The sequence below is a fragment of the Glycine max genome, chromosome 12, assembly GCF_000004515.6.
Source record: "Glycine max cultivar Williams 82 chromosome 12, Glycine_max_v4.0, whole genome shotgun sequence".
Taxonomy (NCBI): Eukaryota; Viridiplantae; Streptophyta; class Magnoliopsida; order Fabales; family Fabaceae; genus Glycine; species Glycine max.
In genome coordinates, this window is record NC_038248.2 from 32188092 (window position 1) to 32200986 (window position 12895).

At 32.2% G+C, this 12895-nt stretch overlaps 2 protein-coding genes across 2 annotated transcripts; one reads left to right on the plus strand and one right to left on the minus strand.

Moving 5' to 3' along the window:
• The first annotated feature begins 5094 nt into the window (after positions 1–5094).
• Positions 5095–6723, plus strand: LOC100787416 (squamosa promoter-binding protein 1). Its single transcript, XM_003540074.4, has 2 exons — positions 5095–5596; positions 6179–6723. Exons 1-2 carry the CDS (start codon positions 5250–5252, stop codon positions 6402–6404), a joined length of 573 nt encoding a protein of 190 aa, XP_003540122.1. The 5' UTR covers positions 5095–5249; the 3' UTR covers positions 6405–6723.
• Positions 6724–8525: 1802 nt separating this feature from the next.
• On the minus strand, positions 8526–12588 carry LOC100787942 (putative protein phosphatase 2C). Its single transcript, NM_001255873.2, has 5 exons — positions 12281–12588; positions 10592–10837; positions 9576–9852; positions 9044–9198; positions 8526–8917 (listed from the first exon to the last, which is right to left on the minus strand). Exons 1-5 carry the CDS (start codon positions 12311–12313, stop codon positions 8780–8782), a joined length of 849 nt encoding a protein of 282 aa, NP_001242802.2. The 5' UTR covers positions 12314–12588; the 3' UTR covers positions 8526–8779.
• Between the last annotated feature and the right edge of the window lie 307 nt (positions 12589–12895).

The following is a 12895-nucleotide window of genomic DNA, read 5'->3' on the forward strand; positions in this document are numbered from 1 at the left end:
ACCATTTTTATTGATTCTGATTATAAGGAATATAGGATTAATTTATTGTTAAATTTTATTTTTATTTTTAATTAATTGTGAGATCTATTAATGATATATATTTATTTTTCATGAAATTAGATGTATTTATTGAGCTGTCAATAAAATAAAATATATTTATTAGTTAAAAAATTATCTTTTGAAAAATAATTATTTCTTAAACTATTTAATTTTATATGTAATCTTGAAATAAATTAAAATTTATAACAAATTAAGTAATCTATAACTATTTTTTATTAGTTTTGATGAATTTGATAAATATTTCTTGTAGAGGTAGTATTTTATATAAATTAAAATTACTATCATGTTAATCCAACATATATAATTATCACACTGATGTTCTACTTATCAAGTTCATTTTCGTTTATCACTTTTACCAAATCAATCAAGCTAGCTGGTTCTAGATCTTTCAACTCGAACCCAACTAATTTAATAGTTAAATCGAAACAGGGATCAGAGATTCTGAAACTCAACTTGGCACGGGTATGATCCTACCAAAAACAAGTCAATTATCATTCGGGTAGACTTATGTGTCTGACAATTCAACAGAATCTGATACCTTTGTCTATTTCTTACCCATAAATCCTCTGATAAAGCGGTAGCAAAAACGACAAGCCATAAATCAGAGAAAAAAAGCAGATTGGAAAAGAGCCAATGGCTAGTTTTTCTGTGTGTGTGAAGAAGACCCAAAGGCAACATCAACAATATGCCACAAAACTAACATGGTACGGTATAATTGGCCGATAACCTTGTTTATTAACCATATGATCAGAAATTCAATTATCAGGTTTGTGTGCATAAAAATATATATGTTAAGAGAGATCAACTCCTTAAATAAAACTAAGTATATCAGAGAGATTAATTATTGGCTTCCAAGTCAAGAGATACCAGGTTCACCTAAAAAACATATATCCCACAATTAACAAAAGTGTGCCGTGAAAACAAGACTATGGTTTAAGGCTTTATTCATGGGTTGCCAAACCTTGGGGACCAACATCAATTTCCATGCTTTTGAATTAGATGGTGATTTATATTCCTCTTATCGTATCAACCGTGCAGCTGTACGCACTATCATTCTTTACGGCCACCAAGAATTCTCTAGCACTACAAGGGTTGCCTCATGCTTTTGTCTATTCATATCATATGGGAATTCTTCACAACTGTCCTACACATCGTTTTGGAGAGAACACATAATAAGAAAAGGACCTTTTGAAACAGTATAATATGTTGTGCGTGTGGAACTCATAACTGGTGCTAGCGAGGCTTTATTGCATGATGGTGCATGAACTGCACTGCATAACAAATAAACTGGGAAGAATAAAAGGGAAGCTAGCTAGGGGCAGTGGGGGACCAAAAACAAGTCAATATATGAGAGTGATGGGCATGATTTTTTGGTGAAGTAAGTGTGAGGTGTGAAATTCGGATTCTCACGGCCAGAAAGGAAAGTAGAAGTAGAAAACGAAAGAAAAATAAAAATTCAGGTGGATGTGTATAATAATACGGATGGTTGTACATTTATGGCCAAACATCATTTATGCCTCTGAAAATTGATTTGCATCATTCAAATTTTAAGCAAGGACATGTTATTACAAACCTGTTTTTTACTTTTCACCTTAAACAACATATCATGTATAATGTATTATATACCAAATAACATGGAATTGTATTCTTTTTTTCTTGTAATAGTTAGCTTTAATTAATTATTTACTTAGTACTATTTATTTTTATATTTCTTTTCAAGATTTTAGAATTATTAACTTTTCTACTTTAATTCTTTTAGATTATGATTTTCTTATTAAAATATTAATAGTTTAATGTTAATTTCTCTCAAATATCGGTCACTTATTTCTCAAATCAATACTTTTCAGTTTTTTTCTTAAAATTTACTTTATTTTTCCTACTTGTATTGAGGGTTTAAAATGACAAAAGAAATTTTCTAATTATGGTAGAGTATTAAAATTCTTGTCATGGTAACTACCAACCAAAACACGTGCAGTATATTCTTAGTTATAGTATTTTTTTATAATAGTCAGCTAAAATGATATCAAATGAGAAAAACAGTCTATTCTCCCCCCATTATTCAAAATCGACTTCCAACATCGAACAAAGATACTGTAACAGGCTAAAGAAACCAATTAGTCGGATTATCAAATTTTTATAAGAAAAAAAGATTGATTGATATTTCAAATTTAAAATTTTATTTTAAATATTATATTTTATATTAATTGAACTAAAATATAATTAATATAGAAAAGTAGAATATTAATTCCAGTTATAAAATAATTAATTTAATAAAGGATCTCCTTTTTTACTACGGAATGAGAAAAAATTAACATTTTAGAACTTAGGTTGAAGTTAATTCAATCTTACAAAATTCATGAGTAAGATAATATATATATATATATATATATATATATATATATATATATATATATATATATATATATATATATATATATATTATTTTCACTTTATCACAGAATGATGTGAAATCAACATCAATTCATACAAAGGCCTAAATCCAAAGTTTGAATCTTAACTAAGAAATACTCATATTTAATGTAACCCTACCCTCCAAAAGAAGATATTTGTGAAAACCGTAAAAAACGTGTTGGTTCAAGTGCAAAAGAAGCTTGGTTTCTTGTTTAAATTTTGGGTTTTGGACCTTTTGGTTACGTACGTGAATGAAAGAAAAAAAAGAAAATTGCTTAATAGTACGGATTTCTTTTGCACAAAAGAGATGTCGATTAAAACTGTAACCCATTGATATACTGCATGATTTCTGTTAAGTCCTTTCTTCTTTTGATTTAATTTTTAACCACCTATTTGGTACTTGATTAGGTACAAATCTTTCGTAACATATAATACTCCACCTAAAAAAAAGATAGACACTACAAGAACTTTTACTTAAATGGGTCCACAAGGATTACTAGAATCACATGCATGATGCATAAAAGAAGGTTTACCAACTTATTTTAGATGTTAACAAGGTTCAAACCTTGCTCTCTCAGGTTCTCTAAGTTGCCATGACATGATCGAGTGATCCTACCTGAGAAAGGTGCAAAGCATTTGTTTTCACTTGCATGAAATTAATGTTAGTAACACATTCTAAACACATTTTTTCAAAATATATTATTTATTATTGACTGAAATTTGTTAAGAATTGCAAAATAATGTGTCTGGCTCTTGATTAACAATTCTCAATCATGATTTTATAGTTTATAATAAATTTTAAGCAACAAGAAAAAAAATGTATTAGAAGTATTAATATATTGTTGGTGCTAAAGATTAAATGCATGTTTGGTTGAACACTTGATTGTTAGATTAAACAAACATATATTTTCATGCATGTTTTGTGAGGAATAAGAATTCCTGTCTTTAGAATGAATAGTCATTTGGAGAACTCCTAAATGTAAACCAAACAAGCACTAATATGAATTATGTTGGACAAAGGTTGAAGTGAATAAAAGTTGGGTGAAATGAAGCCAAATCCTCAATGATTGAACATAGATAAGGTTGAATCGTTTGTTTTTGTCCGCTATATCTAGATACCGTCCATGGTGAAAACTCGCATCAAGTACTGAGTACGATGGCATCTTGTGAAACCACGGTACTAGCGTGCAAGGTCATGTCAGCACCACATGTTGTGGCCATAATAGTACTATTGCAACTTGATATCATTTATACCACAAAGATTCTACCAGAATAAGAATTATTTTCATAATTCAAATAACTACACAAATTAACTGCTTAATCGCATAAACATGATCAATTATTGTCACAAAATGCAACAAAAGTCATGCTAGAGGCAAATATTGAAGATGAGGTTAGAGAGGGATAAATTAGAAAGACCAAGGGCGAGGTAACAGTTTGCTACTGCTCATCATCTATGTAGTAAAGGTGAATTTTCTTCTTCAATATGAAAAATTTGGTGTCTCTACTCTCTAGGGTCTAGCCTTAGCTAGTGCTATGAGTACTTTACACTACGGGTATATGATATAAAATGCAATGAAGCTGTAGCTCTCAACCTATGCATATAAATTAATGCTCAATCTCACTATTATAGTGAATAAAGCTAAGTACAACAGAGACAGAGACAAGAACTACCTAATTCCACTCAAAAACTTTACTTGTGTAGTTATGTTACTACCGTACCTATATGGATGTAATTGTCATTCTGGCAGTGAAAAGTAAGAGCTGATAATTTTCTTCTTTAGATTAGTTGTGAAACAATCCAAAGGATTGCTCCATGAATTCTGATTCCTGATGGATATTAGAGTGTTTGGTTCTGTGATAGAGTGAAAGATAATCAATTATTTTTTCACCTCGAAGGAACTACAACTCTTTGTAGCTTTTAGATTTTCACAGTGAAAAAATGGTTTTTTGTGGTGCCACCGTGGAACCAAACATACACGGAACCTTTCATAATTTGCATATCAAGCCTGCTTTGGAAAAGTCCATACTAGCCTTGTTGATATTTTCTATTTCTCATTGTTTCAAGAGTTTAATTTCTTTTATAGATAAATATTAGTTTGTTAGGAAGAAGATTCGAAATCATCACCTCATCAAACTTACCATACACACTAGTATAAAAAAAAACTTGTAATCTATTAGTACAATTAAACTCTTATTTTAATTATAAAGAATCACTCCTTTGTAGTTACAAAATAAAGTTATGTGAGAAAGGGTTGGCTAGGCATGTGATATGGTCCTTCCTCTGCATCGTATCAGAAATCACAACAACAAAATAACAAGAACAAACAGAAGCAAAATCCTCTTCCTTCCAATTTGTAATCCCTTGAGTACCAATGGTTAAGCATTTATCATTGACGCGCCATCAGCACTATCACTTTCAACTCATGACACACCATTCATTCAAAAACAATACCCACTTCCCAGTTGCCACTTTACTGCAAGGAATTGGGATTTAACCTTTTCCTCTATTAGCTTATAATTAAAGATAAAAAAAAATTCCAAGACCCTCCTCTATTGCACTATTCCCCTACCTTTATGCTTACAAAAAGCACACAATTAACAAAATGGAGCCTGCGTGGTCCACACACCTTTTGCACCTTTCTGCTTCATATAAACACTCCCTCTTTCACTTCATTGCTCCAAAAAGTCCTGGCTCAACAACAAGCATACTTACTTGATCCTCCATTATCTCCATCATTGTCACCATCACCTTTCTCCTCCCCTTTTGTTGCAGAATGGAAGGTAGGAGAGTGGAGAGGAAGAAAACATTGTTTGAGAGGGTGAGAAAGAATAGCACAGTGGATGAGGAAGTGGAAAATGAAGGGGAGGAGGAGGATGAAAGTGGTGTTAATATTACTGAAGAAGAGAAGAAGATAGGGGTTAGTAGTGGTGGTGGGAGAAGAGGGTCAAGTGGGGGTGGTGGAGGGGTTTCTCCACCTTCATGTCAAGCAGAGAGGTGTGGTGCTGATTTAACTGATGCAAAGAGGTACCATCGCCGCCACAAGGTGTGTGAGTTTCATTCCAAGGCACCTGTTGTGGTGGTTGCAGGACTGAGGCAGAGGTTTTGTCAGCAATGTAGCAGGTGTGTTCGTTCAATATCCCCTCATCTTCAGTATTTTCTCTTGAGAGTGAATTTGTATTGTTTTTATACCATTTTACTACGCATGGAAGGCTTGATTTTGCTTTCCCATTATCTTATTTTAGTTCATTTTCTTTTGAAACTAACTACTATATTTTTGTATCAATGCAATCATTAGCACCAGCACTACCTATAAACCTTCAATTAAAATCAAGATTTCAGCTACAACATATTGTGACCGCAATTGTGACCATATCAACCACATTAGTCCAAAATTTTCTGCAATATCAAAGATGGTGACAATCATGACTGCAACTGCAATTTAAAACCTTCAATCGACTAGTAACAAAAAATAAGCCTCAATCAATGACTGCAAAAGTTTGAATGCTCCTAAACAAATTATGACAAAGGAATAATAAGGAAACATCATCTATGAATATAACAGAAACACTCTTTATGTAATTGAACTTCATTATTTATACCTTCTTGCACTTTTCTTTCCTTGTTAGTCTTTTTTTTTTCTTTTCCAAGAAGTGTCAAATAGTGTAAACTTAAAGCACTTCTTCCGGTGATGAGTGTGTGTAGGTTCCATGATCTGGCGGAGTTTGACGAATCCAAGAGAAGCTGCCGCAGACGGTTGGCTGGACACAACGAACGGCGCAGGAAAACCAACCCGGAAGCTGCCAATGAGGGCAACAGCAAAGGCCAACACCCTAAGGAAACAACACATTGCAGGCTTGCAGATGAGAGGGGGAGAATTCAGATGAACCTAACAGGGAGTTCTGAATACAAGTCTTTCAACATCAGATGAAGCCAAAGTGTTCAGCTAGCTCTCTCTCTTCTGTCAGCCTCTGGTTTCTTACAAGCCAAGGCATGTAATAAAGACCACTTTGTATGTTCACATGAGTAAGAATAAAAATCACAACTTCCAACATCCAAAGCCTGGTGTCTTATTATGCAATGTAAGCTAGTTTCCTGAGCTCTATGTTTTTCTTATTTAGATAAAGAGTGCCTTTTGTTTCTGTTTGCCTCATTACCATTGTTATCCTATTGAAGCACCCTTCTTGAATGGTGTGCTCTTATCTTCCATTGGATTAGAATAAAAAGCTATTGCTTCTTTTGGGCATTCACGTTTGTATTTCGATCATTACTTCTTACTTTCATTCCTTTTTTCATGCTATATATGCTAATAAACTACACCATTAGGTGCTAGATTCTGTTTGAAACTCAAACTAATTATTTAAAAGGATACATGTTTATAATTCTTTTTTTCCCTATTCAGGGTTTACTATAGATAAATTTTATTTCCTTTTTATCATAACTCAAGTATCTCCACAACATAATCGGAACTTCTGGTTACCGTTGAGAAGTCATAAAACGGCTGTGACTGAAAAGGGGTCCAAGCATGCAAAGTAAATAGATATATATGATTCGGTAAAAAGATGTTATTTGCTACTTGTGTTGTTGCTGTTTTGAAACAATGGTCATACAAAATAAACTTTGAAATTGTTAATATGCTTACAATGACCTTTTAAAAATTGGTCATTTTTTTTTTAAAAAAAAAAATAGTTCATTACATTCTTATGTGATCTTTTAAAATTTACATAATTTTTTTATTCTAAAAAAATATTTTAAAATTTCAATGCAATGTACTCTTTAAGTGTATATAAATGAAATTTTCAAAGACTATATAACAAGGTGAGTAACATTAATTCTCTATTGGATCATTCCGGACTAAATTGTAATTTCCTTTCTATGCTGTGTCAAGATTTTATTTTTTGGTGACGACTGCTGTGTCAGGATTAAATGCCTTTGTTTATGCAAAGCCATATCCTGTTAATTTCAAAAAGGGTTTCACAGGTTCAACAAAATGTATAATAGTCTTGCCCAATTTCTCACACACCACCAACGTGGGGCAGGCCAGTGGGCAGAGGGAAGAGTGCCAAAAAATAACTACAATGTAAAGATACAACACACGCGTATCAATTGAAACCAAATATCAAATTTTCTCAACTTGTTAATTTAATAATTTTATCTAGAATACAAATTTAATTACTCTAACTATGAATTCAAAGTTTTTATAAAATGAAGTAGGTTTGTAAAATTCCATACAATTTAAAAGCTAATAAGTAGTTTATCTCACAACTTTATTTTAACACATAATATATGTTATTTAAAAGTGATAGCCTATTAACAAATGTTTAAAATATAACATCAATGAAGTCTTACTAAGTAAAGTTAATTATACATATCACACTACGCCATTCAATATAATTAAAAATTAAAGTCTTAGAATTTTTGTTAATTCTTAAATCTTCTTTAATGATTTCTTCCAACTTTGGTCTTCTTCTTTTTCTTAAGATAAAAATCATTATGCCATTCAATATAATTAAAAATTAAAGTTTTAGAAATTTTATTAATTCTTAAATCTTCTTTAATGATTTCTTCCGACGTCTATTTTGGTCGTCTTTTTTTTTAAGATAAAAATCTAATCTTTTTTATACATTTTTTCCTCAATGGTGGTTTATATGTATGACTAGAAAGATAATATCAATAATTTAGTAGTTAAATTGCAGTAAAAATAAATAATTTAGTATTTAAATTAGTTTCTTTCCTATTTTATATAAAAGTTATAGTTATTAAATAATGTAAATAAAAAAATTGTATTTAATAACAATTAATAGTTATATATATAATTTATAAAAACATAATAAATATATAATCATAATTCGGCATATACAAATACAAATTCAAATTAAATATATTCTTTTTAAAACATTAATAAAAACAACATATAAATTATAAGTCTAACACTGAATACTTCACACATATTTCGCTCAAAATACAAGTAGGTGAAGTATCAAAATACAAGCATAGGTGTTTCAGAGGCACAAATGGATGGCTAATGAATTTCCAGAAGGCTTTTCAAGATGATAGAGACTGACCAAACTTCCTTGCATTCATACGAATTATTTTGGTCTACACAATCCAAAACTAAATCCTTTTGAACATTGGTACATCAAACAACACGTTCTCAGCAGTTTCATTTGTATGAAATTAAAGAAGATTAAATATCACACACTGAATGGCATGACATAATAACACCTAAAAGGTATCAACATTACACTAAAGTATATGTTACACTTTCAAGTTCGTAGATAAAAATATACTATGTGAGTTTACTGATCACTGAAATTTCACAACAACGCAAGAGATATCATCTGAGCTTTTCCTGTTCTTTGCTTCTTCAGTAAGCACCTTTGCTGCAGATCTAGCATCCTTAACATCTCTGATAGCACTAACTGCTTCTTGATTTGACATTACCTTCAATAATTTCAATAAAAAAGATGTTATTAGTGCAGAATATGCAGGTATTTGAGTGTTTAAAGAAAAAAAAGGAATCATTCATTAGATGTGTGTCTCATGATTTCTTCATTTTTCAAATGTTACCTTCCATAACCCATCACTGGCTAGTATAAGAAACTCTGCATCATCTTCTATCATCTCCACAGTTACATATGGTTCTGAGCTCAAATGTATCTTCAGGCTTTTGTCACCAAATGCCCTTGACACTGCCAACTGACCATCGACACGTGGCACATCCCCTAAATTGATTACAAAAACAGTATCATTGGCACTTAATTACTGAAATTAATACAGTTTTCCCTGTCATGAGATTTTTTTTTAAAAATCATAATATCAAGAATTAAATAATTCACACAAATATGACTTTTTGTGAAGTATACACATTTCCATAAATGAAGGACCTAAAGAAGACCACTGTTTTTCTTGGGACTAAAAGCTAACATCAAGAAGATAAGAACCATATCAAGAAACTAAAACATATTTAACCCTAATATTATCAAGAAGATAAGAACAAGCTAAGAACCATATGCTAATAGAGCTAAAATTAAGCACCCATGACATTGTGCAATATTAAGATCAATGCAAAATTATTATCTTACATTCGAAAATGTCATACCTGGGAAGTTTGACACAAAACCACCTCTGTTTTTTATATCTTCACTTTCTATGCTTGGTTCATGATCCACCGATAGTTGTTTGGCTACGCCATTCTTACATAAGACAGCCCGGGAATCCCCAATATTGGCCACTAGTAGCTTGTAACAGTTGATCAATATTGCTGTAACCGCAGTTGAACCCCCTCTACCCAATTCACCTGATTTGTCTAAAATAGTAGAATCAGTTATACTATATGCTCTCTTAACAGCCTCAGCAGGTTCTGTCCAGAAGTTAGGCTACATGAAGAAATGGGGGGAAACAGGAGTCATAGACATGCATTTTATTTGAAAAGTTTAAGTTTCATATACTGTCAATATAAAATTTTCATACTGTTAATCAATTAGAAATCCCACTAAATATGACTTTTAAAGTAACTATGTTAAAGAAGTCAACAACATTATCATATATGACAATCCAACACTAAATATGATGTTTAAAGTAACTAAAACAAAAGTCAGCAATATTACCATTACCATATATGACGATCTATGATGATAAAGTGAAGAGTCAGTGTATTTTGTTTCTGCCTCAAACTAAATCCAAACAAAAGGGATAAAAATGCAAAGCCAAAACAAAAACTAGAATGACCGAGAAAAATACACCAAAAAGTGCATAGAAGGAAAAGGAAATAGAAAAAACAGAAACTTCTAACAATAACAACAAAGCCTTATCCACTAGGTGAGGTTGGCTGCATAGATCATAAGACGCCATTCGACACACGACACCATGATACGAGTAAAAGCCAAAGTTTCAGAAACTTCTCATAACAAACAAAAATATTCCATTTCTATTCTATTTAAATTCCTAAAACATAGTAATCAAATTCATTCAACTTGCACTGACATTGCTACTTTTTCAATTAAACTTTGAGGTCTTGCATATCTGCCTTAAAACTCAAAAATAGTTTTTAGGCTTCAAATCAACTCAGCTCACATATAGATTAAGTAACTGGAAAAGATTACGAACCCTCATTACCTCTTTCAAGATATTATCAAACAAATGAGACTTCAAGTAATCAGGTACACTGTGACCAGAGTGGCCATCAAATATTGCAAATAAACCCAACTCTTTGTTGTCAACTTGCTTAAATTGAGCAACAAGATAGTCTTCCATGGCATGACCTGATCTTCCCTTTACCAAGTGAAAGCCATGAGTTATGTGCTTCTTCATCTTGCTCTTTCCTTTACCTGAATCGGGATCAGATGATCCCAAAACTTTTTCCTGCAAGCAACATAATCATATCAAAAGACAGTCAGAATAGAAAACCCGGAAAATTGAGAGTTATGAAGCAACGAGAATCAGGTCTCTGAGAAATATCTGAGTGAAAACTTTTGAACTACTCTAGTCCACAAGCACAAACATAGGCAATTTATCTAACAAAGTTGAATTTCTTGAAGCTGTGTGTCAAAGGTAACTTCTAAGATATTCTGGTGTATTTCAAAATAAGTAGCTAAGGGCATCATCTTTTAAGGAATTCAAAAGTAAATTTGAAATATGTCCACACACATACTTGGGTTCTCTCATATCACGAAATGTGTATTATTTTGCAAACCAAGAATGTCTATTGTAAAGCGTAATCAATCATTATAATTATGTTGTCATTTTTACACTTCCTTATCTTTGAACTTGTCAGTCACAGCTTCCATTTACCTAAGTATTTTATTTTAATATCTTAATTTCTACACACGTCACAGGGTCAGAGGTTTTCTTTTTGTTCAATAGATAGCATTTCTTAACTCATTAGGACCATCTGCATATGGTTGATTGATATTGCAGCTAGCTGGAATTATCAACTGGCTCAGATGATACTAAAGGCAACCCACTCTTCATATGGGGTATAATTGACTTTTTCCATTCCTTCTGTGTCCTTGTGGTCAAAAACACAGTTGTGCAACTGGGTATATATTGAACCCGTGATTCACCCTCCAACAGTCATGGAGGAGCATTTGATTCTAAAAGTTGCTGATGACCACATAAAAATTGATATTTTATGACCACTGACCAGTAATTAACCTCCCAACCATCCCCATTAACCAACAAATTTAATACCTCAAATATGATCACTCACACACTATAGCACAACAGATTTTGCAAAGTGTCTGTAGCAAAATACTCTAATATCTTCGTTTTTTTATATCATATAAACCTATATATAGTGGGATAATACAAATGAGCAAAGAAAGAAAACCTTAATGATATGATTTAATTATAAAGATGGAGCTACTAGACTATAGGCCATTTAGTTAACTGTTTCTGGTTCTGGAATAAATTTTCAAGCATAGACATAACCTGAAATTAATTATGATCACCTATTACGCAAGTTACATCACCAGTTTAGTGACATAGCTTTCCCTATATATAGATCCGAATTCAGAATCCAGAAAGGTAAACAGTGACAACAAAGACACTGTTACCGTCAATGAAGAAAGAAATAGTAGGCACACACAAACTACATGCCATAGTAAAAATTACATTTACAACCATAAAAGGCACGAAATATAAGGACAGGGTTTATCAAATTTAAGTAACGTAAGCTTTCCATCGAACTGATTGACAAAGAGATCAACACCGACAAATGAATAGAAACAAAGCCAAAGAAGCGCGCAAAATATATAAATTAGATAGTAGTAAGCTATATATAGGATGGGGTCCATGTATGCATACCTTCATCTTATGAAAAATTTCTTTGCCCGTCATAGTGGAGTGCCTGAAGGGGTTTATATATAGAGATTTAATTAAGCGGGTGTGTTGTGATCAGAGAGTGTGGACACGTAGAGGGTGTGTTTTATTTTTATGTATATCTTCTTATTTTTTGGGGGGTGCACGCAATGAGGGAGGGTAATTAAGAAGAAGACAGGGGAGAGAAGAGGTGGAGAAAGAATAGAATAGAAGGGATTTCGTTAGAAGGCAGAACTGAAAAGTGAGAAGAGAAAGACGAGTGTGTTGTGTGTGAGATGATGAGGATCATTGTCGCGTTGACACGACTTTTTTTGCTACTTCTCAATACCATGCCGCGTACGTCGCAATTACGAAGACGCGTTCTCGCCCACACGTGGCGGTGTTCCATTGGCCGCTTGTCCCCACCTTGTCCACTTTTGAGTTCATCATTAAATTAAAGTGTACCGCTTTATTTAACAGTTTGTCAATTTATCATTAAAAATAAAATATTCAATGCAAATAATACTACTATATGATTTTATTGTAAAGTTCAGAGCAAATTAAAGTAATACTTCCAAAGTATTTATTTTCTTAACCATTATTTTCACCCTTGCAGGGGAG

What these genes read in the sequence shown, in the direction of transcription:
- LOC100787416 (XM_003540074.4), top strand. Translation starts at nt 5,250, where the DNA reads ATGGAAGGTAGGAGAGTGGAGAGGAAGAAAACATTGTTTGAGAGGGTG. An exon ending in TTTTGTCAGCAATGTAGCAG is followed by an intron (nt 5,597 to 6,178) that starts GTGTGTTCGTTC and finishes GAGTGTGTGTAG; the next exon opens with GTTCCATGATCTGGCGGAGT.
- LOC100787942 (NM_001255873.2), bottom strand. Translation starts at nt 12,313, where the DNA reads ATGACGGGCAAAGAAATTTTTCATAAGATGAAG. An exon ending in AAATTTTTCATAAGATGAAG is followed by an intron (nt 10,838 to 12,280) that starts GTATGCATACAT and finishes TGTTGCTTGCAG; the next exon opens with GAAAAAGTTTTGGGATCATC. An exon ending in CCAGTGATGGGTTATGGAAG is followed by an intron (nt 8,918 to 9,043) that starts GTAACATTTGAA and finishes AAATTATTGAAG; the next exon opens with GTAATGTCAAATCAAGAAGC.